The following is a 26,654-nucleotide window of genomic DNA, read 5'->3' as shown; positions in this document are numbered from 1 at the left end:
ATAACCATCGACTTGATGGAGACAGTCATGAAAATGTACAAAGACCTAACCACTGGGCTGTTCAAAGAGGGCTCTTTTATAGCAGAAAATACAAGTGAATCCACCTAGAGGTCTTGGTTAAATAAATCCTGCCATATGCATGCAATATTTAACTTCTTGGCAATGAAAAATGCAATAAATGTTATAGAAAAGTGTGGGGAGGGCATTCCCAGTAGAGTGAAGTGAGAAAGAGGGTTGGAAAGTGCTAGATATGCTTGGTGTAGCTGCAGTATTTTATAAGTAAACACATTTGCCAAAATAGTAACTGAAGTTATTTCTGGTGAACACGATTACCAGATTTTCATTTTCTTGTGTTTGTGTGCACCTCTCTTTTCCTAATTTCTGTCATAATCATGGTTTATTTTTACAATCAGCACATGTAGCTCACCAAGAAATGCAACAAAAATGAAGAGAAGAACACCTAAGAGATATAATTTATAAGAATTTATTACTAATTTCAATTGTTCAAAACATCAGAGAAAATACACTTGTGAGACACTCTGCTTCGGGTTTTTCTCAAATGAGATCCATTTGCCACAAGCATTGATTCACCTCTTGAACACACCATTCATCAATTTCACACATCATTCTTTTCCCTAAAGTGAGAAATCAGACATGGTTCTCAAAAGATCCTAGGTCATTCAGTTATTTCAAGTGCTAGGCCCTATTTCCTGGGAATAAACAAACGTATCCTTCTTTAAATACGCCAAGTGCCGTCTGCGAAGCATAAGCTTAAATTAAGACCTAAGTTAGGATGGCAACATTCACAAGATTTCCAGAAGCCAGACGATAATGTTAGAACCGTCTTCCCGGGTTGCAGGTTGGGGGTGCGGGAACCTCTGAAACATGTGCCCCCCAAACAGTCCTTACTCCTAAGTAAGAAAATTAATGCAAGGTGCAGGAAGGACCTGTCCGACCCTCTGGCAAGTCATTTGAATGAGGACAAGGGTAGTCCAGATTAAAAATACTAAAGGGGGCAGAAACCTTTCAAGATCTCTACCTGTAGGTGTGACTACCAATTAGATTGTTTTTATTTTGAAAAACCATTCAGGGGTATCTCACTCCGGGCTAAGCATTTGTTTAATAAGCAGAATATGAATTTAATGTTGTGTCTGGTTGCAACTTCGGGTCATCTCATTCCCTACCCCCTTCTCAGTGTGCCTTGGATTTGTGAGATTTCTTAACTCGTCCTTTTCTCCCAAAGCACTTCCGGTAGCCCAAGGCGCAACATTTATAAGCAATGAAGACAACCCCCAGCACGATGGCCAGGAGGAAGCCGATCACGTCCAATGAGTGGTACTGGTACCAGGTGAGATCGTGGGCTGCTGGGCGCAGGTGTGGGGCCCCCTTGTGCCTCATCACGAACTCCACCCAGAACACAGCCAGGTCCAGGGGCTCAATGGGGCGGTCCTTGTGCAGCCTGGAGAGACGCATGATGTTCTCCTTATAGCTAAACATAGAGACAGTTATGTGAGTGTCTGGAACATTGGCCTCAATGAACCATCCTCCCTTGAGGCTCGCTGTGTTTGGGAAAGCTAACCTTGGCAGAGGAAATGAGTTTCGATTATAGACAGAAAATGCAAACGCACACACACACACACACACACACACACACAATGGTCTTTATCTCTGAAATTAAAAAAAAAAATGTAGAAAGAAAACTGGAGGCCAAAATTATGATATGAAATTATTTGAATCTTGCATCCTACTTTCTTTTTTTCTTTTTCTTGGCATTTTTGTAGGAAATTAGATACTTTTTTACAATAAGAGAAAGAAATAAAAGTGCGTGTCAGAAATTATGAGCAGTTTTCCTTTTCACAGAGTTAAACAATCCCTTCTAGTCAAAGCAGAAGCGGTTTGGAAGTGCCTTCTGCAAGGGGGTGGCGTACTTCCGCATTGGTAACACACCACACCATCCAAGTCTAGCATTAGCATGAGGCTGCATCTATGCAGCCTACTCAACAAAACAGATTTTTGTTGATTTTGGGCAGTGTGGATAGCTGAATCAGAATATCTAAATCCAAATGGGGTTCAATGCTTCAACCCTTAGTGTGGATGCTCTAGAAGAAGAAAGAGACTGAGGAGGAGGGAGGGGGGAAGGAAAAGGAGAAGAAAGACCAGAGTAAGACACTCTTCTTCAGGAGCAATTATGATAACAGACCTGTCATTATATTTGGACACATTATTGTACTGTGTAATCATATTTGGCCATAAGTCTTGTTAAACATCTTCCTTTTATATGTATCTTTTCTTAAAAAGATAGATTTTCTAGAACTTTCCTTCATTCATCCACCATTTATTGAGTGCCTGTTATGGCCTGGTTGCATCATCTGATGTTCCAAATGTTTCCATTTGCCTTTATTTTATGTCCCAGCTTGGCATGTTGGGAACATGGAGATTCACAATTAGGCAGAGATGACTCCCAAGCAAATAGATGAAGTTTGCTGGTAACTCAAGCTTATTGATGAAGGACTTAAAATAAATAAGAGAACTTCTACCAAGTCATTTGTAGGTTCCAGGTAGTTTTCTGTACCACTCAACAGAAGATCAAAATTGTACTACTAATGCACATCTCAGGAACGAGTTTTGTCAACACGGGGAGAGAAGTCAGGTTTTCACTGCATTCGATGTGGCAGTAGCCCAGCAACTGGGCTGTCAGAAGAGGCCCATCAGAATGGAGGGATGCCACCTGCTGCTCTGGGCGTGCTGGGCATTTACCCTTGGGGGGGCGGGTTTCTTTGACTTTTCTTTTTCATCCATTGGCACCACACATGGGAGCGCCCCATTTCTCCCTTTTTCCTTGCCCAGGCTCACCGTGTCACCCTGAGCCATGTCCCATCCTATCTGAACACATTCCAGTCTTTTCACATCTGTCCCTCCAACTGACATCTCTTTCAAAATGAAGCAACTACGGGTCAAGACTCCTGACATTCTCACACACACACACACACACACACACACACACACACACACGCACGTACAGGCACTCACACACACCTTAATTGTTGGACCAAGTCCACCCCTGGCTGTCACTTCTTCCCATAAGGTTTTGGCCAGCCTGTTACTAGGGAATGTGACAGCAATACAATAAATTTCATGCAGAGATCATTTGATCTGATAGCTTTTGCCTCTCAAATTGTTTTCAGAGCCACATTTAGACTTATCTTTGCTCTTATAAATTATAAACCTTTGTGATATCACATGACCCCATTCCATTTATAAATCCCCATGAGCAAAGTTTCTCCCAGGCTTCAGTGCTAGAGAGAAATGTCCTTCTAAGGACAGCTGTCCTGGTTTATTTTTATCTTATGGACACTGTGCTTCTTGTAATGGAATATTTCTCTCTGCAGGAACTCACAGATTAGATGTCTACTTGGTGACTGTATTTTTTAATAAATTGAAGTTTTAATCCTACTAAGGGAAATAATATTTAAAATCATTTCAAAGATAATGGAATTATCTTTGAAATAATAGGAATTAAATAATAGGAATTAAATAATAGGAATTAAAGCATTCTTTTATAAAATGAATAATAATAATCCCCAAATCATCTTACTTATAAATTGAGTTTTTATGTGTTTGTTTTCACATTTGAATATTGCTGTGAATGAGATGGCCAAAATACAGATAGTATCCCTCTGTACCTTTTCTCTTACCTTTTGTCACTGATGACAGTTTTCAGGGCATTTGCTAAATCTTCGGAAGTCATTTCCAGGACGTTCAAGGTCACTCCAGCCCCCCGGGTCTCCATGCGCTTTGCATTGTCCATTTGATCACCAAACAAGGGAAGCATCACCATTGGAACTCCGTTGCAGATTCCCTCATATATGCCATGGGAGCCAGCATGTGTGATAAAGGCACGAGTCTTCGGGTGACCTGAGAGGCAAAGCAGGGAGGGATGTTAGGAGTCAAGTCAGCGAGTTTCTCAGTCTAACACTGTCTAGGTTCTGAAAGCCCTCTAAGGACTCAGTGCCATCCACATGGGTCTCCTGCAGAAGTCTGCTGAGAAAAATGTGGGTTGAGACGCCCCACTGGATAAAAGGCAATGTGGAATACTCTGGCCATAATATTTTCCAGCTAAATAATCCTTTAGAACAGCCATGCACAAGCCACTTTGTTAATTTCACTTGGGTTTGACCTACACACCACAACCTGCCTGTTGGGTCCATGGTCAAAGGAGCGAGACTGATACAAAGCGAAGGTCAAGCAAAGCTTTATTTCACGCCAAGCATCGAGAATCAAACCAACCGGCCAGGGCTGCCCCTTACAAAGAGGCGACCTCTCTCTGCCTTAGAGACTAGCTTTTAAGGGCAAAGGCCATGTGGTTGGGCCTGGCCACACACAGGTGGCCAATGAGATTGTAACACAAAGGAAGTTGCACAGTCCTGCTAGGTCACACATAAGTGACCAACTGAATCAACTGAATTACAATGTACCCTATAGTAGATATTTGAACTAGCCTATCACCTTGGTCAGAATTGGCGCCCAAAAGGCAGGACCCACACTCCTTGGTAGCTAGGGAGACAGTACACGCCCCCACTGATTGGATACCTCCACCTGGCCTGACCCACCCTTGTATTTGGGCTTTGTTACCTGGGACTGGTTTCCAGGACTTGTTTCTAAGTAAGTCCCCTGGGGGGAGGGGGGGACCGGGACAGTTTAAGTTTTACTGTATAAACAACAAAGTCATTCAAGGTCATAGTTTAACCAGATGGAATTGCTCTGGCTCAATAGGCCCTTACATTGCCCACATACCAAGTAGATCATTTTGGGGCAGCCACTTGACAAGTATTGTATTCTTCGCAAGATTTGGTGGTGGAGTGCCAGTATACCGCCACAGGACCTTGCAGAGACAAGAATAGAGTTTAAGGAACACAAGGATTCAAAAACATCCGTGTAGTAGCTGGAAGGCGGCGTCCTCTGAATGAACATAACCTTGGCGAGGGTGGGACGTGTCGTGATTAGGAAGGCTTTGGGGACTGGTAACACTCTATGTATTTGTGCAAATTCATCAAGCTGTACAGTTATGATTTTTGCACTTTTCTGCACTTCAAGGGGAAGTTTACTTAACAAAGTGAGTGAATGTAGAATTAGAGAAGCAAAAGTATAAGAAATGAATCCAGTAGCTTTTTGTGGAAATACTCCTACATAATATGAAGAAACACTATCCTGTACATTATCCTGTTTACTTTATCTTTAAAATAAATTCTCCTTGGAGCATGCAACACTTGATCTTGGGGTTGTGAGTTTGATCCCCAGGTTGGATATAGAGATTACTTTAAAAAATAAAATCTTTACAAATTAATTAGTTAATAAAATAAAATAAATTCTCCTTAGTACACTTTTGAGTTTCTTAGAGAAAATGAGACCTCCAAGTGAAGTAGACCACGGTTTAAGAATAGTTGAGAGTGACATGGCAAAAAGAACTTGGGGTTAATAATTGAGAAGTGGCAGGGAAGCCCAAACCGGAAGTCCAACTGATAGGATTAACATCGATACTTAGAAGTCTGGGGTTCCAACCTTTGGGAAAATAGAATTGTATGGAATCTTCTTACTGTCTGAGGTATTTTGCCCAAGGCATCAGCAATTTCCATAGCTTTCTTCTCGGGAATCTCTGAGACCATGGAGCCCAAAGAGAAAACCACAATTCCATGTTCTCCGGAAGCATTAACATAGGCTTCAAATTCCTAGAACCGTAAGAGAAATTTCCAGTTAATTTTTTTCTCACCTTCTTTGGGAACTGCATACATTCAACTATGAATCAGATGTCTTCATCTTAAGAATGTGATTAAAGTGTGTCTGTGTGTCTGTGTGTGTTAGAGATACAAAGTATTAGTGCATGTTACAGCCTTCCCTCCCCCACCTACTCCCTTCCAAAGGAGGAAGGCTTCTTGCAGATCGGGTTGTCTCCTGGGTTCTCCTCTTCTTCTTTGAGTTGCAGAATCCGGGTAGTATACTAATTTTCTTTTTTTTCTTTTTAAGATTTTATTTATTTATTTGACAGAAAGAGATCACAAGTAGGCAGAGAGGCAGTCAGAGACAGAGGAGGAAGCAGGCTCCCCTCGGAGCAGAGAGCCCAATGCGGGGCTCGATCCCAGGACCCTGGGATCATGACCTGAGCCGAAGGCAGAGGCTTTAACCCACTGAGCCACCCAGGCGCCCCAGTATGCTAATTTTCCAAAGGAAAAGCAACCAGAGATTAGACCAGATCCACTTCCCAGGGCTTCAAGCAGCTGGGAGGGTCTTGGAAGAAAGCAGGCTTTCAGGAAGGGGACTAAAGGAAAGAGCAGAAGGCAATAGGAAGGAGGGAAAGGTAAATGTGCATCACAGAGAAGGGAGAGAGCTGTTTAGCAGATCAGTGAAGGGAGATCTTGGGAGAGAGGAAAGCTGTCCAAGGAGGGTTTCAGAAAGCTTTCTGCAGATTCTAAAAGTCCTGTACCACCCCTTTAAGAAAAGCTATGGTAAAGATGTGTATTATTTTCCAAGGCTTCTGCAATATTCCTTTTATGTTGAAAGAATGAATGGAGCCCAAGCAGAAAGGCAAATAGTGTTGAAGATAAGGCTCATGGTTAAGAAAAACCTCAAATAGCCAAGACAGCCTGTACCAATACATGCTTCCCCACAGCCCACAGCAGAGTCTTCCACATGCCAGCCAATACGCTGGGGTGATTAGGGATTATACTCATGTCATCTCAGTGCTGAAACTTAACCAATCAACCTGGCAATTTCCCACCTTTCCTGGAGAAGAGCTTTCTGAAGAGTGTTAGTCAACTTTCCTGCCTCAGCAAGAACATACAGAAGGATACCTGAATCTTTCTTTGCCAGCTTCGTAATGGACAGTAAAAAGCAAAATATTTCTCCTTAGGTATGAGAGATACAAAATAGGACAGAAAACCTTGCACCAGGATCTGAGCCCCTTCTGCAGAATTCAGAGAGGGTCACGGGCATGCGAGCAAACCCTGAGTACCAAAATCACCTGTGGGAAGGATAAACAAGAACCCACCCAGCACGTGACCCCCCATAGAGTGTTCCTGTCCCATTCCAGAAACTGATCCCTTCTAGCAATATATCTATCCCCATCATTTAAGGAAGATTGCAAGTAAGGCTGTTCTGATGCCTCCATACAAGATCACCATTGTGCATTTCGGTCTTGGCCATGTAAGGACAAAACTCAAGACAAAGCAATGGGTCTTTTTTCTGAAGAAACTTCTGGGCCAGATGACTCAAGGAATAAGGAATGAACTGTGAGTGGTTTTCTAGTCAATAATGAACCTTACAACTACTAGAAAGCAGACAACCCACTGTTCTTTTGGATGAAGCAGGGGGATAGGATCTTCGGAAATGTCTGCATATATAAGGGTGAGAGACTGTGATGGCTGGGACCCCACTAGTAAGCACAGTTCACAGATTATAACCTATCAAGCCTCTGCCCCTAAAGTCAATAGACTATAGAGATGGATGTCAGACAGAAGCTCTGAGAGGAAGCAACAAAAAGATGACCAACCAGAGCAGCAGCATTACCTTCAGTGTGGAAACAGGGGAACCTGGAGTCAAGAGTGGTGGCTGTGTCCCCAGGAAGAGAGGAAGGATGTACCCAGACTCAACCCTCAGCAATAATTTCAGCCCAGCCTGATCTGGCCCCAAACTTCAAAGCCAACTCCAGGGTATTGTGGTCTTCAGAAAGCACATACATACTCAGGCATAATCCTGCATGCACACATCTGTGGGGACACACACAGAGTGGCAATTCCACATAGAGGAAATACAGGAGGTATGAGTGTGGTGATTTTCCCCCAACTGTAGGTTATTCATCATCTAATGAACTCCCCTAGAGTCTTCCAAATGGTTTTGTATGTTTCCCAAGAATGCCAAGGACATTAATGAGACTGTGTGATGTGCTGGGTTTTGCTCAGAACTGAGGGGCTTCCTGAGATATGGGACTTTCAGTCCTGTTCAAGCCAGAATGCTGGGCACTCTGGGTGTGACATGGAGAGGACTTCTCACAAGGCTCAGCACACATGATTTTAAGAGATTTCTTTCAGGTTTGGTTCAGAGCATGACCAATAAAGCCCAAACACTGCCGAACCCTCCTCAGGTGTGAGCCCCAGATTGGTCCACCCCCTCCAGCTCTCTCCGAGGCCTCTGGCTCCTAGCGGCTATGTCCTAGCCTTCTCCACTGGGCTCATCTGAAAGGTCAAGGAGGCCAGCATCATCCCCTCCAACACCATGCTGCATTTCTGGCCTATGAAAAAAACATCCTAAAGATGGTTTTCCTGAAGTCCTTCCTCCCCAGGATTACACCACATCCTTCTTTCCTCAGAAAGACAGCTCATCTCCAAGTACCTTTTGAACTCTTTCTTCTTAGTGAAAGTAAGCAGCTCACCTTACTTCCTGGGACCTTCCCTCTTCCGTGAAACCCATTCTTACTTTAAGCCTAACTACAAAGATCCACATCTGGTTTCCCCTCCTTGTACACTGTCCCACACCCACTCAACACCCAGTGAGGTGTGATTATCATAAAATGGAACCCACAGGTCCATAAACACCCAAAGGTACACAGCGAGACTAAAGTTTAAATGTCTCGGAAGTTCATGTACAGATCACAGAAGGGCAAACTGCAGAGATTGTGTTGTCACACCCAAAGCCTTGCCTGGGCCAGGTCTTCCAGAATTCAGCCATGGTGAGGTCCACACCCTGCTTGGCAAAACTTCCCCAAACATGGCCTTGACTTCACAGACGGTAGAATGGCCTAAGAGTGAAGCGACAGGTTAATGAAAATAACCCTCAATTCCCCCACCTGTTATCCCTTCCAAAAAGGACGAGACCCCCTCTGAAGTGAGAGCACTTGCCTACTGTTGAAGGCTTTAACACAGGTTCTAACTTTTGCTGAGAGTTTAGTATTTTGAGTTCCAGGCTTTTATTAGATTTTCTCTTTCCATATGTCATCTGTTTCTCCAAATCCTTGGTAAGTACTTAGCATGTTGGAAAACTTGCTTTATCACTATGCATTCAGAACCATGGACAAAGACTGCTGGCTTCCGGGCTCACCAGTCCTCCTCGCCATCATCAAGTCTCTGTTCTCACTGACCTTTTGTTTGGCTGTTTCCCTCAGACTCAAAATATCTGGATGGATATCATCTCTGAATCCCCACACATTCATAAAGACGGTCTCTCACTCTGAGCGGGGAAAGACATCTTGGAATCCTTGAGCTTTGCTCTCAATGTTGTCCTACTATCTTTTATCTGCCAGGTATCCCAGATATGCCCAACACCAGATAAGCCTTCCATTTGGACTCTCTTTACCAGCTAAAGATTGTATCTCTATTCTTGAAGTTCAGGACTTTGACCAAGAGCACTGGGACAGGGACAATCTCCACATGAGTAATGGAAGCATAGAAAAGCATTCTTTAATCACCCAAGGGGAGAAAAGAAAATAAGTAACAACTTGTCAACCCACCAAAAATCAGGAAAAGGGAAAATGACCAAGTAAAATAAAAATAAACTGGTATAGTTAGAATCAAATCTAGCAATTGTTAAATTAAGTGCAAACAGGCAAAAGTCTCCTGACCAGGTTACAAATATCAGCTCTGTGTTTAAAAAGAAGAAGAAGAAAGAAAAAAAAAAAAAAGCTTGAAGACAAAGAGTACAAAAGAGGCACTAAGGAAATGTAAACCAGATAGTGAAGGAATGGTAATATTAACATCAAAAAAGTGGAATTTCAAATTACAAATGTTAAGTAGGACAGAGAGTGTTGCTGTCCAGTACGGGTTACAAAGACATTCTCACGCCAAGGCTTGCTTGCACCAAATGAGGAAGCAACCAAGACATAGTCATTACAACTCAGCACGTAGACAAATTTCTGACAAAGAAAATATATTGATAAATGATGCCAAAGCTGTGATATTGAGAAAGATGGTAGACAAAGTTCTGTAGCCCCTCTTAGTACACATCCTAAAGTAAAGAAGGAAATCATTTAAATAAATAAAGACTATTTGCCAAAAAACAACGGCAAATGTGACACAAAATGATGAAATGAAAATCAATCTTCATTACAATCAGGAGCAAGATAAGAATCCTTGTGATTGTCAAAATTATTCAATTGTTTTTAAGGATTCTAGTGAATTCAGTAAGATCAATGCCGGGCATAGAATTCACAACAGAAGAATCCATATTTTCTTGATTGATGAAAGTCTGCATACTGTTGTTGTTGTTTTTTTAACGATGAAATCGATATTTTGATTAGGCTGAATTTTGATTCGGGCCTGATCAGTGAGTAGATAACCAGGTACAAACAGAAATGGAAAAACTATCATTTCACAAGAGTGACCAAAAAGAAGTGTAAAATACTTAAGGAAAACTGAACAAGAAAGGAACACAAAAATATGAAGGAAACTACAAAGTGTCCTTGATCTTTGATAAGGTATCATTAGAAGTAACAACAAGAAGGGCAAGGACCTGGAGTATAAACTTCAGTTTTCTTCCTAGGAAACAAGATTACATGGTTAACAGAATAACCTGTGGCATGTAAATACCATGAAACATGGCGCAGTTAAAAAAAAATAGATAGAATATTTAGAACCAAAATGATACCCATGACATATTTATAAGGGAGCCATGGGTATGCTATGGGTATGCTAGCCATGGGTATATTATTACCCTTTTTGTAAAACAAGCAAAAAAACATCAACACAAATACATGTTTCTCTTTATGTATTCTATGAGAGAATGATCCAGTTTCATTCTTCTGCACGTGGCTGTCCAATTCTCCCAACACCATTTGTTGAAGGGTCTGCTTTTTCCATTGGATATTCTTTCCTGATTTGTTGAAGATTATTTGACCATAGAGTTGAAGGTCCATTTCTGGGCTCTATTCTGTTCCATAGATCTTTGTATCTGTTTTTGTGCCAGTACCATGCTATCTTGGTGATCACAGCTTTGTAATATGGCCAACAGACACATGAAAAAATGCTCCAGACAACTTGCCATCAGGGAAATACAAATCAAAACCACAGTGAGACACCACTTCACAATAGTTAGAATGGCTAAAATTAACAAGACAGAGAACAACAAATGTTGGCGAGGATGTGGAGAAAGGGGAACCCTCTTGCACTATTGGTGGGAATGCAAGCTGGTGCAGCCACTCTGGAAAACAGTATGGAGGTTTCTCAAGAAGTTGAAAACAGAGCTACCTTATGACCTGGCAATTGCCCTACAGCGTATTTACCCCAAAAATACAGATGTAGTGAAAAGAAGGGGCACCTGCACTCCAATGTTCATAGCAGCAATGTCCACAATAACCAATCTGTGGAAGGAACAGAGATATCTTTTGACAGATGAATGGATAAAGATGTGGTCCATATATATAATGGAATATAACTCAGCCATCAGAAAGGATGAATACCCACCATTTACATAGACATGGATGGAACTGGAGGGGATTATGTTGAGTGAAATAAGTCAGGCAGAGAAAAACAATTGTCATATGGTTTCATTCATATGTGGAACATAAGAAATAATGCAGGATCATAGGGGAAGGGAGGGAAAATTAAATGGGAAGAAACCACAGAGGGAGACAAACCATCAAAGACTATGGACCACGGGAAACAAACTGAGGGTTGTGAAAGGGAGAAGGGTGGGAGGGTAGGGTAACAGGGTGATGGGCATTAAGGAGGGCACATGATCTGATGAGCACTGGGTACACGAATACACGAATCATTGAACACTACCTCAAAAAGTAATGATGTACTATATGCTGGCTAATTGAATTTAAATTTAAAAAATCACCCAAGAAAAAAGGGAAAAAAACACATATGTTTGTATGTAATAGTAGGAGTATAAAGAACTGGGGGAGGTTACTGCCTATCTGGTGACTAGTCCTCAGTTCACAACCTTTTGTGGTTTTCATTCATTCCTTTAACAAACATTTGGCAAGTGCTAATTTGGCTAATTATATGCCCAATTATATGCTGATATTTACCCAACGCCAATCATGTGCAGACCCATTGCCAGGTGTTGTGGGTACAGAAATGGGCAGCAGTGGTCCCTGTCCCCACATATATGGAAGAGACAGTCAATAAACAAATATCTAAATGAGATGATCACGGTACTTGGATATGCTATGAAGGAAAGAGCATAGGATCCTATCTTAGAGAGAAGGACTCCCTGAAGAAGTGACATTACAGCTGAGCTGAAAGCAACCCAGAAGGACAGGACATCATGCTCAAGGGTCCTGAGCTGGGAAAGATTTTGGAATGTCCCAGAAATAGAAAGAAGGCCAGTGTAACCGAGGATACCCATGCAGATTTACAAGAAAGTCCTTCCATTTGGAGTGGAATTTCTATTATGCATGCACATCTCCAAAGTTTTACATTTCAAAGTAAATGTGAAACACAATTGTTTTCACTTGGATCCTATATAATGATGCCAAAAATATTCCTCTTTAATTCCACTGTAACTTAGACATGCTGACTAGGTCTCTTTTCTTTGCTCTACGATGTGACCACTGGTTTGGTAATATTTCACCTTTTCCTATATATGAAGAGAATTATTACTGATTTTTTATAACATGAGGTTTTCTCATTTTCCTTTCCAAAAAAATCAACGACATCTCCTTTTTTCTTTACCAGACCACCCCATCAGACATATACTTCTCCAACAGGCCTCGGGGTGTCAGAATCTTACTGGTGGGAGATCTGAGAGGGGTCACCAGATCTCTCTTCACATTATGGGGGAGGAATCAGAGCCCCACAGAAGGGATCTGGTCATGCAGCAATGGGCTGGAGGCTCCGGATTTCTCAAGTGGTGTTTTTTCTGCTATCCAAAGTTTCTCCTTGCCATGACAATGACATGATCATTTAAGAGGTGAGTCACGTCGGAGTCACTCTGGGAATAAGATTCAGTGCTCTCCATTGGTGATAATAGCCCCTTGGTAGGAACCAGACTTAGCACCTGCAAAATACCTAGGCTACCAGTGAATCCTCAACCAATACTTGAAAAATAAATGAATGCCCACTGAAATGTCACCTCCTTGGAGAATCCTTCCCAATCCCTCATCTGACAGAGATTCTCCTGTTATTCTGTGTCACCTCCATTGAGATTTGGAAGAGGATGTAAATGCTACTTTTTTGCATACCTCAAATTCTGCATGGGAAAAAATTAATCATCAGCATTGCAGAGAATGAAACTCAGGACCTTTCTGCCCAATGCCAGAATCTGATTGTCTGATATTTACTCATCAGAAGAGACGGGATCACAGAAGCCAGCTTTCTATCAGAATACCTAGCAACTGGATCTTTAACCAGAAACAAAAAGGCAACTTTTGCCGTGAGGATCCATTGATGTCAAAGAATTATTTCAGCAGTCTCAACCCTTGTGTGTCTGACCCAATCAAGGGCAAGGTGCACACTGCAGATTTGTGTTCTCTGTAAGAGCCCTACACCCATTGTTCTGTGCTTATATCGATTAACCTTTGTCACATCCAATTGATTACCGTTCATTGGAGCACAAAGGAGAAAACGCCCAAAGTATACTTTCCTAAATTGTCCTATACAAAGAAACAACCCAGAAGAGGATGCCTAAGACAGATATAAATTACAAGCCAGACCTGGGAGATTTGTAAGGCAGAAACTAACAGAAGAGGGCATTTGAGACTATGTCAGCATGCTCGTTGGGGATATATCAGGGGCAAGTTCATCCATCCAAAGTACTTGCAAGGATATAGACTTGTAAAGTTCCCCCTCAAATACACACCTTGGACAGTGGGTTTTTGGCGGCACAGTTGATCCCACCAACAAAAACCATGTTGGGCATGATGGGCCTGGAGTAGTCCTTGACAAAGTCACTTCTGAAAATCCAGACAGATGCGGAGCTCATCAGGTCCTGGACAGTCACATCTTTCTGAAGGACTTCTGAGGCAAGTGCTCCATACGGGGAATAAACCACATTGCACAGAAAGCTCTCCGACAAGAAAATGAGCATGTTCTTCACCCGTGGTAAAAAGGTCATGTGATCTGAGTTAAGGGACAGAACCCTGGGCACATAAGATGGTGGGTTGGGGCACTGAGTACCTTGAAAATCTAGGCCACATGGCAGCGCGTTCAAGAAGAACACAGCAGGCAGACCTAGGTACAGTGCCACGATGGGGCCACAAGGGAGGAAAGGGTCTGCCAACACGGCATCGAAGCGGCTTTCCACCAGGGAGGCCATAAGTTCCTTGTTGTGCAGTAAGTGGGAGCAGGCAGAAAAAATCAGGGCAGAGTCCTCCTTGACTTTCTTGTACGTTTTGACCACACGCTGCAGCAAAGGCTCATTCTCAAAGACACCGTGCCCGAGTTTGATAAAAGCTTCTTCCACGTCTTCCCTTCGGAATGGCACAGGGTACCTCTTCAAGGTGTAGAACGCTCCTTCTTTGATGTGCATGGAGGCCTCGGAAGCTAGGACCACCAAGTCATGTCCCCTCTGGTGCAGCTGCCCCACGACCCCAAGCACACTCAGCCAGTGGCTGCCGTCCACGGGGACCAGCAACAGCTTCCCAGCCTGGGACACAGTGGGGTTCAGTGCACACAGCAGCAGGCCCAGGACAAACGGAGGTGGATCGTGGGACCTTGCTGCCATGGTTCCCCTGCCTTTGCTATCAAGACTCTCTCTTGCCAAAAGTTTGCCCTCTCCTACTTTCCTGTCACAAGAACCAATCTATACTTGGAGTTAATGGTTGATTGTATCACATGACTATAGCTGGTCAGTATGCTGCAAATAACAGGAAGTTCACCTTTAGAGGTAACAAGGACAGACTTTACCGGGTTTCTTTTTTCTTTTTTCCAAGTATTCTTATTTTTTATTTAGCTGCTCTTAAGTTTTTATTTTAATTACAGTTAGGTTAACATACAGTGTCATATTAGTTTCAGGTGTACAATATAGTGGTTCAGCGCTTCCGTTCATCACCCAATGCCCATCCCAGCCAGCAAACTAGCTTTCTTGGTCGGCAACAACAGTTTCACCAGCTGGAATTCTTTACCAACCACTCAAATCACATTCTTGAGGGGCCAGAGAAAGGAAAGCAGCCCCAGCATCGTTGAATGCATTAAACGAGTATTTCCATGGACCAAGAGGGGAAGAAAAAAGGCTATGTGGTGACAAATTAGACTTCCTTTTCAGGAATGAAATAGAAAGCAGAATGTGCCTTTTAGAAAGAGGAGAACATGACGCTGCAAGCCTGCTTTTGGCCCTTCGCAGCCTTGCGGGATGTCCTTCCCCATGGGTCACTCAGGGTCTTGCCCAACACGGTACCATTTTGATGCATTCATCCGAACAAAATGCTTATTTCGTCCTACCCGGCGCCGAGCCTCGGGGTGCCGGCAGAGACCACCACAGACGAGTGTCCTGCCCCCCCAGAACTCGGGCTCCATCAGAAGAGACAGACGGGCAATATGAGCAGATAAACAGGCGTGTCAGGGGCTGTGAAGCACGTCAAGAAGGAGATGAACGTTGACGGCTAGTGAATGGCGGGAGGGAGGCCCACTGGAGTGCACATGCGCAGAAGGCCTCTCTCAGGACGGATGCGCGTTCGCTGGGACAGACAGCCACGAGGGCAGACACTGAGAAAATCTGATGACCGGGTTGCAGCAAAGGGGAAAGGTGAACAAAACCAAAAAGAACATGGATGTGTGGAGTATGTATCAGGTATCAAATATGGTGTTAAGCATGTCACAACGCATCTTACATAATCTCCTAAAATATCCCTTAAAGGCAGATAGTATTGTTCCCACTTTAGGAAGGAAGACGCTGAGGCTCAGAGAGAGAATATGGGCTGCCAGAGTCCTGCGCTTACTAAGTGACAGAGCTGAGATGCAGGCCCTGAGTGTCAGAGCATGGAGACCCCGCTCTTAACCACAACTCCCCATGGCCTCCAGCACTATCCAGATCTTAGGGCCAGGTTTGAAATTTACAGCAGGTTAGGAGCCAGAAGTAAAGCTGTGATCCCCACAGTCACTACCCAATCAAAATAAATGGGGAGAACGCAGATGTGCTCACACAGTAATACCCAGCACTAGCTCGTGCCCCAAAAGAGCAAGGGAAGGGTCAGGGAGCAGGTATGTTAGTCCCAAACAGAAATTCCCCTCCCGAAGAAAAGGCAAATCTGAGTGCAGACAGAACTGATCATCCCACCCTGTTCTTTGGGAATCCGTTGCTGTACACTACAGTCCCAGGATGGGAGCACAGATCTCAATAATTTGACCATGGACATCACTGGCCACCCATATTCGGGGACTTGATAAGAAGGTCATGGAGAAACTTATAAGTCTAAAGTTTTGATGTCCTGTGGGGGCATATTCACAGGGCCCCCTTCATTCTGGTACTTAGCACAGGTACTTAGAGTCCCTCCTTCCCTGTACCACTATCCATCCTCCACAGACCTCCAGTGCCACATGTGCTTATACATGGGTGCACACATACACACATGCTTAAACATACATGTACTCAGAAGCTTCCTACTCACACACAGCCCACCCCACCCCAAGCACTTTCCGTTCTCCTGGGCTAAGGTTCTGGGTGGGTAGAGAAGGGGCAGCAATGCTATTCAACCCACTGGTGTGCCCCTATCTGCAATTCTGAAATTCACAGTCCAGTTTAAATATTAAGAGCAATAATTTATCTGAATTCTCAGTGTCATAAGAGTTCATTCATAAATTACCCAGAGCAAAAGGGCTGTAAACATAACACAGTCACCACTGTGATGATTTTATGACTTTCCTACATCACGCAGAACCTCAGGACTTTTTGAGGCTTCTGTGTTCCTGGATGCTTTGGGGACATGACTCTGCCCTTATAAGCAGGGTTTCAGCTTTGGAATCACTCGCTCGGGTGCCAGTCCATGGCTTTGCAGACAGTAAGCACTCAGTAAATGTTTTTGTATAGATGTGACTCATCCCTTCTCCTTTGCTCTAGGCCCCATATCCAAGCAAGCAAGTGCTGAATGCTCTGTCTCTGAGACCCAGCTTCCACAATCCCCCATGGCCCCCAACCCATATCTACTCATTCTGGTCCCAGCATCAGCTGCCCCCTGCACTGCCCCTGCACTGCACCACCATCCCTGAAACCTTGGTCAACAGCTTCCTAGGACCCAGAATAAAATTTAGACTTCAGCCTTTCCCTCAAAATTTCCTGGAATGGGCCTTCAGCCTACCTGTCCAAGCTCGTTACTCCTCTCCATTCCTTTCACCAGACCCCTCACCCTCTGCCCCTTTCCCTCCACTCATTCTGGATCACTTGACCTTCCCCAAACAGACTTTTCCCATGTGGCTTTGTTCACACTAGACTCTACTCTGAATCTACTTTCTACTACTGTTTATTGCATGATTACAAAGTGCCAGCTCCAGGATTGTACTCAGCCCCTCAGGGTGACATGAAGTTTGTCCTAGTGACATAGAGTGCCTCATTGGATCTACTACCCTTTATGATGAAATATTAGAGTTCACTGGTTAATCATTTTCCTCTTAGAACTAAGTGACCTTTATTGGTATTGCCTTGCCATTTATTAAAGCAAAAAATAAAGTATCAGAGAATAAGAAGAAGGCAGAGAGAGGTCAGATGTCCAAAAATGCCAAAAAGAAAGTTATGGTCATTGTATAGCAGTTTTACGGGAAATAATTACGGTACCAAGATTGACCTACACCACCACAAGCATGACCAGCAAGTTTTAATCGTTTTAATACACTAGACTAGGAGTTCTCAAGCTATGGGCCAAGACACTCTGGGGATACCCAAGAATTTTTTAGAGGAATTTTGCAAAGTCAAACTATTTCCATAATGATATTTGGCTTTTTCACTCACATGCTCTCTTAAGGGTACAGTGGTTTCTCAGTGGCCACATAACCTGTGGTATAGCAATAGATTGCCTGCAGAAGCAGGCAGAAGAATCCCATTCTCTTCTTTTAAACCAGAGAGATGTGGAAAATGTAGGATGTGCCCTCTTCACTAATTTTTTTGCTTTGAAGAAGTTATTTTGGGGCTCCTGGATGACTCAGTCAGTTAAGCACAGGACTCTTGATTTAGGCTGGGGGTCATGATCTCCAGGTGCTGAGATCCAGCCACATGCAGGCTCTGGGATGAAACTGTGGAGTCAGCTTGGGATTCTTTCCCTCTTCCTCTCCCTCTGCCCCTCCCCCACACTAGCACGCGCATCTGGGAGCACTGTCACTCTCTGTCTCGCTCTCTCAAATAAATAATAAAAATATGATTTATGTTAGCATGTAATGGCTTCATTGCTATTAAATTGGCTAACAAATTTTTTTCTTTGCTTTAACTTCTAATGGAGTAAGTATTGATAGATATAACCTACATTAAAAGAGCAAAAGGGTCCTAGAAACAGAAAACCGGAGAACTCCTGTTCTGGACCAGTGATATGGCTATCCTTGAGCACAGGGTCAGACAAAACACACACCCCTCACTCTAACCCCACGGGCGGAGGGAGAGCCTGACAGAAGGCCTATTCTAGCAAAGCCATAGCCCCAGACCCCCTTACTCCCACTAACTTCCTCTTTTTCCTTTCAGAGAGGGCGGGGCCAGGGGTGGGCGGAGCCTCTGTGGGCGGGGCGTCCCCCACCCCCACCCCCGTGCGAAACACGCCACAGAGACCCTCGTCGGGAGCGTGGCAAGGCCCCCGCAGTGCATTCTGGGATGCGGTCTCCACCAATGAGATGCGGGCTACGTCACAAGGGCGCCCTTTCCGGGCGGCCTGGGCTCGCAGGGCACTCGGGCCCGTGCCCCGGGGGCAGCCACCCGCACCTCTTGTCGTGCCGGTGGCCCGTGGGCCGTGCCAGGCCTTCCGACATGGTGGACTACTACGAGGTGTTGGGCGTGCCCCGCCAGGCGTCGTCAGAGGCCATCAAGAAGGCATACCGCAAGCTGGCGCTCAAGTGGCACCCCGACAAAAACCCTGAGAACAAGGAGGAGGCGGAGAGGCGGTTCAAGCAAGTGGCCCAGGCCTACGAGGTCTTGTCAGATACCAAGAAGAGAGACGTTTACGACCGGTATGGCGAGGCTGGAGTAGAGGGCGGCGGGGGCGGCGGCGGGGGCAGCGGGTCCTGCCGCGACCCCTTCGAGTATGTCTTCACCTTCCGCGACCCGGCCGAGGTCTTCAGGGAGTTTTTTGGGGGCCGCGACCCATTTTCGTTCGACTTCTTCGGAGACCCACTAGAGAACATCGTGGGCGGTCGGAGGAGCTCCCGGGGAAGCAGAAGCAGAGGAACCGCTCCCTTCTTCTCCGCCTTCAGTGAATTTCCAGCCTTTGGGGGTGGTTTTTCTTCTTTTGATACAGGATTTAGTTCCTTTGGTTCCCTGGGGAACGGAGGCCTTTCTTCCTTCTCCATGTGTTGTGGTAGTGGTGGGACTGGCAACTTCAAATCCATGTCGACTTCCACCGAAATCGTTAATGGCAAAAAAATCACCACCAAGAGAATCATTGAGAATGGCCAAGAAAGGGTGGAGGTGGAAGAAGACGGAGAGTTAAAGTCCCTGATAATAAATGGCAAAGAGCAGCTGCTGCGCATTGACACCAAGTAATTCCAGTCCACGTTCAATTTAGAGCACATGGTGAGGAATGGCAGGACTTTTTTTTTTTTTTTTTTTTAAAGATTGCAAGGGAACTCTACTTTCAGAACAACTGTACTGAAGAATTTATAAACAGTCATGCCAATGCCTATTTGTTGTTATTGTTGGGACCACATGAATAGGACCTCTGTTTCTCTTTAAAACTTGTAAATATCTGTATGCACTTTGCTATTTATTAAACATAATCCCGAGGCAGACGGTGATTATTTCCTAGTACTAGGACACAGTGTTACAGCACCTTGAACCTTGCCTTTCCATTTTGTTTGAAATGTGAGCCAGGTAGTTTTCTCTGAAGTTAACCTTGCCAAGATAAATCGTTTTACTTCCATTTTTTTCACCACATAATAGTAAAAGATGTGTACACACTAGTACTTATGGCTTAAGGATGGTTTTTAGTCCCACATAGACGCTGGTGACTAGTAAGAGTTTTCCGTTTAAATATAATAAACCTAGGCTTTTTAAGAAACAGGTAAACCTGGCAAAGTGGGTGTATTCATTTCCTACGGCTACTGTAACAAATTACCACAGATTTGGTAGCTTAAAACAATGCAGATTTATTCTCTTATAGATATGGAGATCAGAAGTCTGAAATCCATTTCAGGAGACTGAAGTCAGTGTAAGCAGGAACATGTTCCCTCCAAAGGCTTGAGCAAAATACGTAGGTGAATTCCTCACAGTTACATGATTATTTAATAGCATCAAATGGACTTTACTCAGGTCACTTAAGCAATTTTAAAAAACTGGTAGTGATGACTCAAAACCTTAATAGAAATCTGATTGCTAGCCTCTACCCACCCAACTTGGTTCTACAACTATGATTGATGGAAATGTGGAAAGTTATTTCTCTAAGGCTACACAAAACTACCCTATTGCTGGGGGCGCCTGGGTGGCTCAGTGGGTTAGGCCGCTGCCTTCGGCTCGGGTCATGATCTCAGGGTCCTGGGATCGAGTCCCGCATCGGGCTCTCTGCTCAGCGGGGAGCCTGCTTCCCTCTCTCTCTCTCTCTCTGCCTGCCTCTCCGTCTACTTGTGATCTCTCTCTGTCAAATAAATAAATAAATAAAAAATCTTAAAAAAAAAAAAAAAAACTACCCTATTGCTGTGTGCAGGATGTATCTTGTTTCAAATTAGGTTGACAAAAGCCACGACTATCGGAAAGCTTGGAGTAGTAACTGGGTGAGGCAGCATACATCTGAGAGTACATTTCTGTTGGCACAGTTTATACCCCCAGTGGAAACCACTTTGGGCATGGTTGCGTTGGGATTGTCCATCACAAAGTGTGCCATCCCCTTTGGTCATGACTAAGGGAAAGTTTGCATAAGGTATTGGAGCAAAAAGGCAACTGAACTAAACAGACTAAAAATGCAGCATATTCCTTCCTTACAGGAAGGTCATGTGACTTGAGCACACTGTTTAACTAGGAATATATGAAGTTGAATTTGATATCTAAAGGCCAATCCCTGTGGAATGGCATGTGAACAATATGCAGCAGGAACATACGATTCAGCCACTACTGTCCCACGAGGGCACAGAGTCTGTTAAAACTACCTCAAATGGTCACTGAGGTACCCAGGCAGTGCTTCTCACCCACTAATTGTAAAAGAACTATCAGAATAAAACAGACTACTGGGGCTTTTAAAAAAAATAATAAGTTTATTTGCTTGCCAGGCTAGGGAACAACACACCAGTGAAGATATTCATAGTTGTTGGTGGGGAGGGGAGGAGGAGCAAGGAGGAAAGTGATGTTGTGTTTTGAAGTGATAGAAATTAAAAATCACCACTCTGTATAGGACAGAATAAGTGCATTTGTGTCTATACAGTTGGTTAACATAAGTCTCCATTGGTCAGGAAAGTCTTCAGTTGGGTACAGTAAGACTGGCATGGGGGCAGGGGGGTCATTCAGAGGTCATGGATTTTTTTTTTTTTTTAAGATTTTGTTTATTTACTTGACAGAGAGAGACACAGTGAAGAGGGAACCCAAGTAGGGGGAGTGGGAGAGGGAGCAGCACTCCTGCTGAGCAGGGAGCCTGATGTGGGGTTCAATCCCAGGACCCTGGGATCATGGCCTGAGTCTAAGGCAGACCCTTAAAGACTGAGCTACCCCAGAGGTCATGGATCTTAACGGCTTTAGTGGAAGCAACACACAAGTCAATGGATGAATATATAAGCAAATGTGGTCAATCCATACAATGGGATATTATTCAGCCTTAAAAGGTAAGGAAACTGACATACGCTGCAACATGAGTAAGTCTTAAGGACATAAGCTAAGTGAAATAAGTCAAAAAAAGGCAAATACTCTATATGATTCCATTTATATAAGGTATCTAGAGTGGTCAAGTTAGTAAAGACAGAAAGTAGATTGGGGGATGCCAGGGGTTTTAACAGCATTTGTTGCAGCAAACAGCATTCAGTTAGAGATCTGGATTAGATCCAGATCTCAAAGTGGAGAGTTTCCCTTTTGCAGAATAGAAAGCATTTTATCTAAAGAATTTTCAAAACTGAAAACCGCTTTTTAAAAATAGTTCTAAAATCACAGTCCTGTATATCAGTATTCCTTGTTTATGGAAAGGCTTGAGTAGGCTTTCAGAGTAGAGAAAACACTTCCTCTGGTGCAAAGATGAGCATCTGCAGGACCCCGCAGTGGACTCCCTCCAGGAAGAGAGAGCAGTTTCCCATGGAGTGCACCAGTTAATAAGGAAGTAGTTTAAGACATCATTTTAAGAATTGGGCATATTGAAGTTTTTAAATAAAATTCTTTAAAGTGGGTGCCTGGGTGGCTCAGTGGGTTAAGCCGCTGCCTTCGGCTCAGGTCATGATCTCAGGTTCCTGGGATCGAGTCCCGCATCGGGCTCTCTGCTCAGCAGGGAGCCTGCTTCCCTCTCTCTCTCTCTCTCTCTGCCTGCCTCTCTGCCTACTTGTGAACTCTGTCTGTCAAATAAACAAATAAAATCTTAAAAAAAAAAAATTCTTTAAAGCTTTTTTTTTTTTTAAGATTTTTATTTATTTGACACAGAGAGAGATCACAAGTAGGCAGAGAGGCAGGCAGAGAGTGAGGGGGAAGCAGGCTCCCTGCTGAGCAGAGAGCCCATGCAGGGCTTGATCCCAGTACCCTGGTATCATGACCTGAGCCGAAGGCAGAGGCTTAACCCACTGAGCCACCCAGGCACCCTAAAAAAAAATTTTAAATAAGCATTTTTTTAGGTGTATCTATGGAACATTTACAAATGTTAATCGTATCTTATGCAATATAGTAGCCACTAGCTACACTTGACTACTGAGCACTTGAAATGTGATCAGTCCAAATTGAGATATGCTGTAAGTGTAAAATAAATACCAGATTTTGAAGACTTAGTATGGAAGCAAAAGAATGTAAAATAGCTCATTAAAATTTTATGTTGAGTATGTGTTGAAATTTTAACGTTAATTTTAGATATATTTGATTGAATAAGATATAATTAATTTTAGCCCTCTTTTTGCCTTTTTTGGTAACATGTCTACTAATTTTTAATAAATTATATTTATGGCCTGCATTATAGGTCAATTGGGCAATTCTATACTAGACCACAAAGAAAACCTACCAAAGTATTTAATGTAGGGACTTCAAAAGAAACGTTCTCTGATTAAAATCTAAAATAATTAGAAAAAAATAAGAGATAGCTATGGGAGGGAATAAACAACTTTGAATACAGCCCTGGACTTAGAGAGGAAATCCAAACCAGAAAATTAAATGACCAAAAACAGAACAAAGGAAAGAAAAAGAAAATATGAACAATTTATGCCAAAACCTAGGAGACATAAAAAATGTTCTATGAACTTCAATGCTTCATTGTTAAGAAAACTCTAACAGAAAGGAACTTAATGCTTAGCTAAGGAAAATTAGAAAAATAACTATAAAATAAACCAAAGGACAAGAATGACAATCATTACTATTTCATTAATGAAATAGAAAACAAAACTAGTAAAAAGAATAAGCAATTCCCAAAATGATTTCTTTGAGAAAACCAATAAAACAATTTCACCCATCATAATTTGTTTTTATTAAGTAGACTCCATGCCCAGCTGGAGCCCAGTGTGAGGCTTGAACCCATGACCCTGAGATCAAGACCTTAGCTGAGATCAAGAGTCAGATGCTTAACTGACTGAGCCTCCCAGATGCCCCTCACCCATCATAAATCTTAAGAAAAGGGGCAAAAATATGAAAGACTTCGACTCTGATCTTTCATACTTGGAGAAAATTTCCATGACTACTTAAAGAAGTAACATTTAAGGGTAAACCAAACCAAATAAGTAAGAATAACAAGATCTCAAAGTAAAAAAGAATTTAGTGGAACAAAAGTGATAATGGTGTGCCTATCACATATAATACTTGAGAATTTCGGTATAAATGATCCCTCATGTACCCAGTAAATTAGCACAAACATATCTAAAGTTCTTCAGATGACATACCTTGTCCTGCCGGGCACTTTGTAAATAACAGTAATAGAAAATATTTATTGTGTACTCATTGTGACAATAGTGAGGTCAGAATATTTAGGTAATACCTGCCCACCTGCCCATTCAGCCAGAAAAATGGGAGTGAGAATTTGAACCAGTGCAGTTAACTCCAGAGAATATTTTCACAAAGGAAAACTAAAAGATGCAGCCACTCCGGAAAACAGTATGGAGTTTCATCAAAATTTAAAAATAGAACTACCTTACTACCTTACAATCCAGCAATCACACTACTAGATAATTACCTAAAGAATACAAAAGTACTAAGCTGAAGGGATACATGCACCCTGATATTTACAGCAGCAGCATCTACAATAGCCAAATTATGGAAAAAGCCCAAATGTCCATCAGTAGAATGGATGATAAAAAAAATAAAATAGGTGAGTAGATAAAGACATGGTATAGGGGCACCTGGGGAGCTCAGTAGGTCAAGTGTCCAACTCTTGATTTCTCCTAACATCCCCTTCCCTTTTAGATCCTATTCATCACTTCACCCCCCCCTTCACTGGGTTCATAGGCTCATAGTCTGACCTCCCTCCCACTGTGTCCTTTGAGGACTTCAACATCCCAAGTAGGAGACCTGTCCAACCTACAATCCAACTCTGATCGTCCCCATGTCATACCCCAGTCATAACTTCTGGTCAGAAACCTTCCCAGCACAGCTCCATCTCTGAAAAGTTGAACTCATTTACTTCTTTCTTGGATCACACAGACCCCTGTTTGTCTCTTGCACTTTGTCTCCCTTCCACTTAATTTATTCAAGTTTCCTGACACTGCTGCTTCCTTTTTGTGTTTAGGTCTCTTGTGATCAGATCACACTCTAGCCCCTTCCAAGACAGGGCCACTAAAAAATCATGTCAACAAACACAATTTGCTGGTTCCTTTGTCCTTCCACTGAACAAGCAAACACCCACAAGCAAAGACTCCTGATGGATCAGCTCACAACTCAGCATCTCTGCTCCTACACAGTTGGAGAAAATTGCACAGCCCCACGAAGATGGTGCCTTTGCCAAAGGATGGTCCTAGTTGACTCACACTGGTGCTTGTCAATCCTCTCACAGACCCATGCCCCTGCCTCTCATTTCTTTTGGTGACCACTGCAAACCTTTACTACACCAGTGGAGTTGCTTCAACATTTATCTCACTGAACTTTTAGGAGAATGAGAGATAGAAGTCTTAGAAAAACTGGTAGATAAGTAAGCACCTGGAAATAAAAACAAAAACAAACGACGACAACAAAAGTGTTCCACCTGGAACGTTGATTGGACATAAGCACCAATACAGACCTGAGACAATGGCTTCCTGTGGCCACAGTTTATGCCCCCAATGAAGACCATGTTGGGCATGACTGGCCGGGGGTAGTCCAGGACGAAGTCTCCTCTGAAGAGCCACACAGATGCAGAGCTGAAAATGTCCACCACCGACACCTCTCTCTGAAGAAGCTCAGAAGCAAGGCTTGCATAAGGGGTTAAATAAATATGGCAAATGTACTTCAGGGCCAGAGGATAGAGCATGTTCTTGACCCTTTGCAAGAACGTCATGTGGTCTGAATTCATTGTTAACAACCTGGGAATATAAGAGGAAGGGTTTGGGCACTGTGTACCCTCAAAATCTAAGTCACATGGAATGGAACGCAAAAAAAACACAGCCGGAAGTGACAGGTACTTAGCCAGTACCGCCCCACAGGGGTAAACGGGATCAGTTAAAACCACATCAAAGGAACTGGCATTCAGCTGCCTGACCAGGTCCTTGTTACGCAGCAGGGCCTCACAAGACCTTTGAAAAACCAAAGTAGCGCTTTTCAAACTTTTCGTACCTTCCAAAAACATCGTTAGAAAAGGCATTCTTTTAAAAATCAGGTAACTCTGGCCCAGCAGGAGGTAATTAAACTCATCCTGGGTGTACGGAACTGCATAGCTCGTCATGTTGAAAAAGTCCTCCTCTTTGATATGCAGGTTCAACTCTGGCGAAACCACCACCATTTGGTGGCCTCTGGCATGGAGCTCCTGCACGGCTTCCTTCATGCTGAGCCAGTGGCTGCCATCCATGGGCACCACCAGCACCTTCCCACCTTCAGCCCAGGGTCCGACACACACGAAGAGCAACAGCCCCGTGAGCGCGGGCAGGGGAACCAGGAATCTGGCAGCCATGTCCGTAGGAGCCCAAAGCAGCTTACTTTTCAGATCAGGCTCTGCCTCCTACCTTTTTCCTTTGTCTTTATCTTATCATTGAGCCACTTAGAATAGCAGGTAACTGGCAGGCAGCATGTCCTCCTTGTGTTAATCATTACAGACTAGATCTATCCCTCACTTTCACCATCGCCCCCCTCCCTTCTCCTTCCACGCAGGGAAAGATCAATCTCTCTTATCACGGAAAAACTCATCTACCTTGACGGCTCTCTCCAGGGAACACTCTAATTCATTCTGTTGCTTTTTATCCAATTCCCAAAACAGGGCTATGGATGCCCGTTTCATTTGATCTCCTCCTATTCTCTGTTAACTGTGTCCTAAAGCGCTG

At 43.5% G+C, this 26,654-nt stretch overlaps 2 protein-coding genes across 4 annotated transcripts; one reads left to right on the top strand and one right to left on the bottom strand.

The window, feature by feature from the left end:
- Positions 1-468: 468 nt before the first annotated feature.
- On the bottom strand, positions 469-26,365 carry LOC111160562 (UDP-glucuronosyltransferase 1-1-like). Of its 3 annotated transcripts, XM_022523964.1 has the most exons (6): positions 14,176-14,259; positions 13,789-13,935; positions 5,595-5,726; positions 4,795-4,882; positions 3,696-3,915; positions 469-1,489 (listed from the first exon to the last, which is right to left on the bottom strand). In XM_022523964.1, the coding sequence occupies exons 1-6, from the start codon at positions 14,242-14,244 to the stop codon at positions 1,192-1,194; spliced, it is 954 nt and encodes a 317-aa protein (XP_022379672.1). In that variant the 5' UTR covers positions 14,245-14,259; the 3' UTR covers positions 469-1,191. The 3 variants fall into 3 exon arrangements, with proteins under 3 accessions (XP_022379672.1, XP_022379583.1, XP_022379499.1); XM_022523875.1 differs by lacking the exons at positions 13,789-13,935; positions 14,176-14,259 and adding an exon at positions 25,424-26,365; XM_022523791.1 differs by having other exon boundaries at positions 13,789-14,708.
- LOC111160730 (DnaJ heat shock protein family (Hsp40) member B3) lies at positions 18,868-19,599 on the top strand. Its single transcript, XM_022524094.1, has one exon. It carries the CDS (start codon positions 18,868-18,870, stop codon positions 19,597-19,599), a length of 732 nt encoding a protein of 243 aa, XP_022379802.1.
- Positions 26,366-26,654: the final 289 nt, after the last annotated feature.

This window comes from Enhydra lutris, unplaced genomic scaffold (assembly GCF_002288905.1).
Source record: "Enhydra lutris kenyoni isolate GAN:26980312 unplaced genomic scaffold, ASM228890v2 scaffoldscaffold1, whole genome shotgun sequence".
NCBI classification, from domain to species: Eukaryota; Metazoa; Chordata; class Mammalia; order Carnivora; family Mustelidae; genus Enhydra; species Enhydra lutris.
The sequence above is the reverse complement of the archived record's forward strand: the minus strand, read 5'-3'. Positions and strand labels throughout refer to the sequence as shown.

Excerpts from the sequence above, each read along its gene's own strand:
- LOC111160730 (XM_022524094.1), top strand. The coding sequence starts at position 18,868 with ATGGTGGACTACTACGAGGTGTTGGGCGTGCCCCGCCAGGCGTCGTCA.
- LOC111160562 (XM_022523875.1), bottom strand. The coding sequence starts at position 26,287 with ATGGCTGCCAGATTCCTGGTTCCCCTGCCCGCGCTCACGGGGCTGTTG. Across the intron at positions 4,883-5,594 it reads TGGGCAAAATACCTCAGACA|GTCCTGTGGCGGTATACTGG; the intron begins GTAAGAAGATTC and ends TGTCTCTGCAAG. Across the intron at positions 1,490-3,695 it reads ACTGTCATCAGTGACAAAAG|CTATAAGGAGAACATCATGC; the intron begins GTAAGAGAAAAG and ends CTCTATGTTTAG.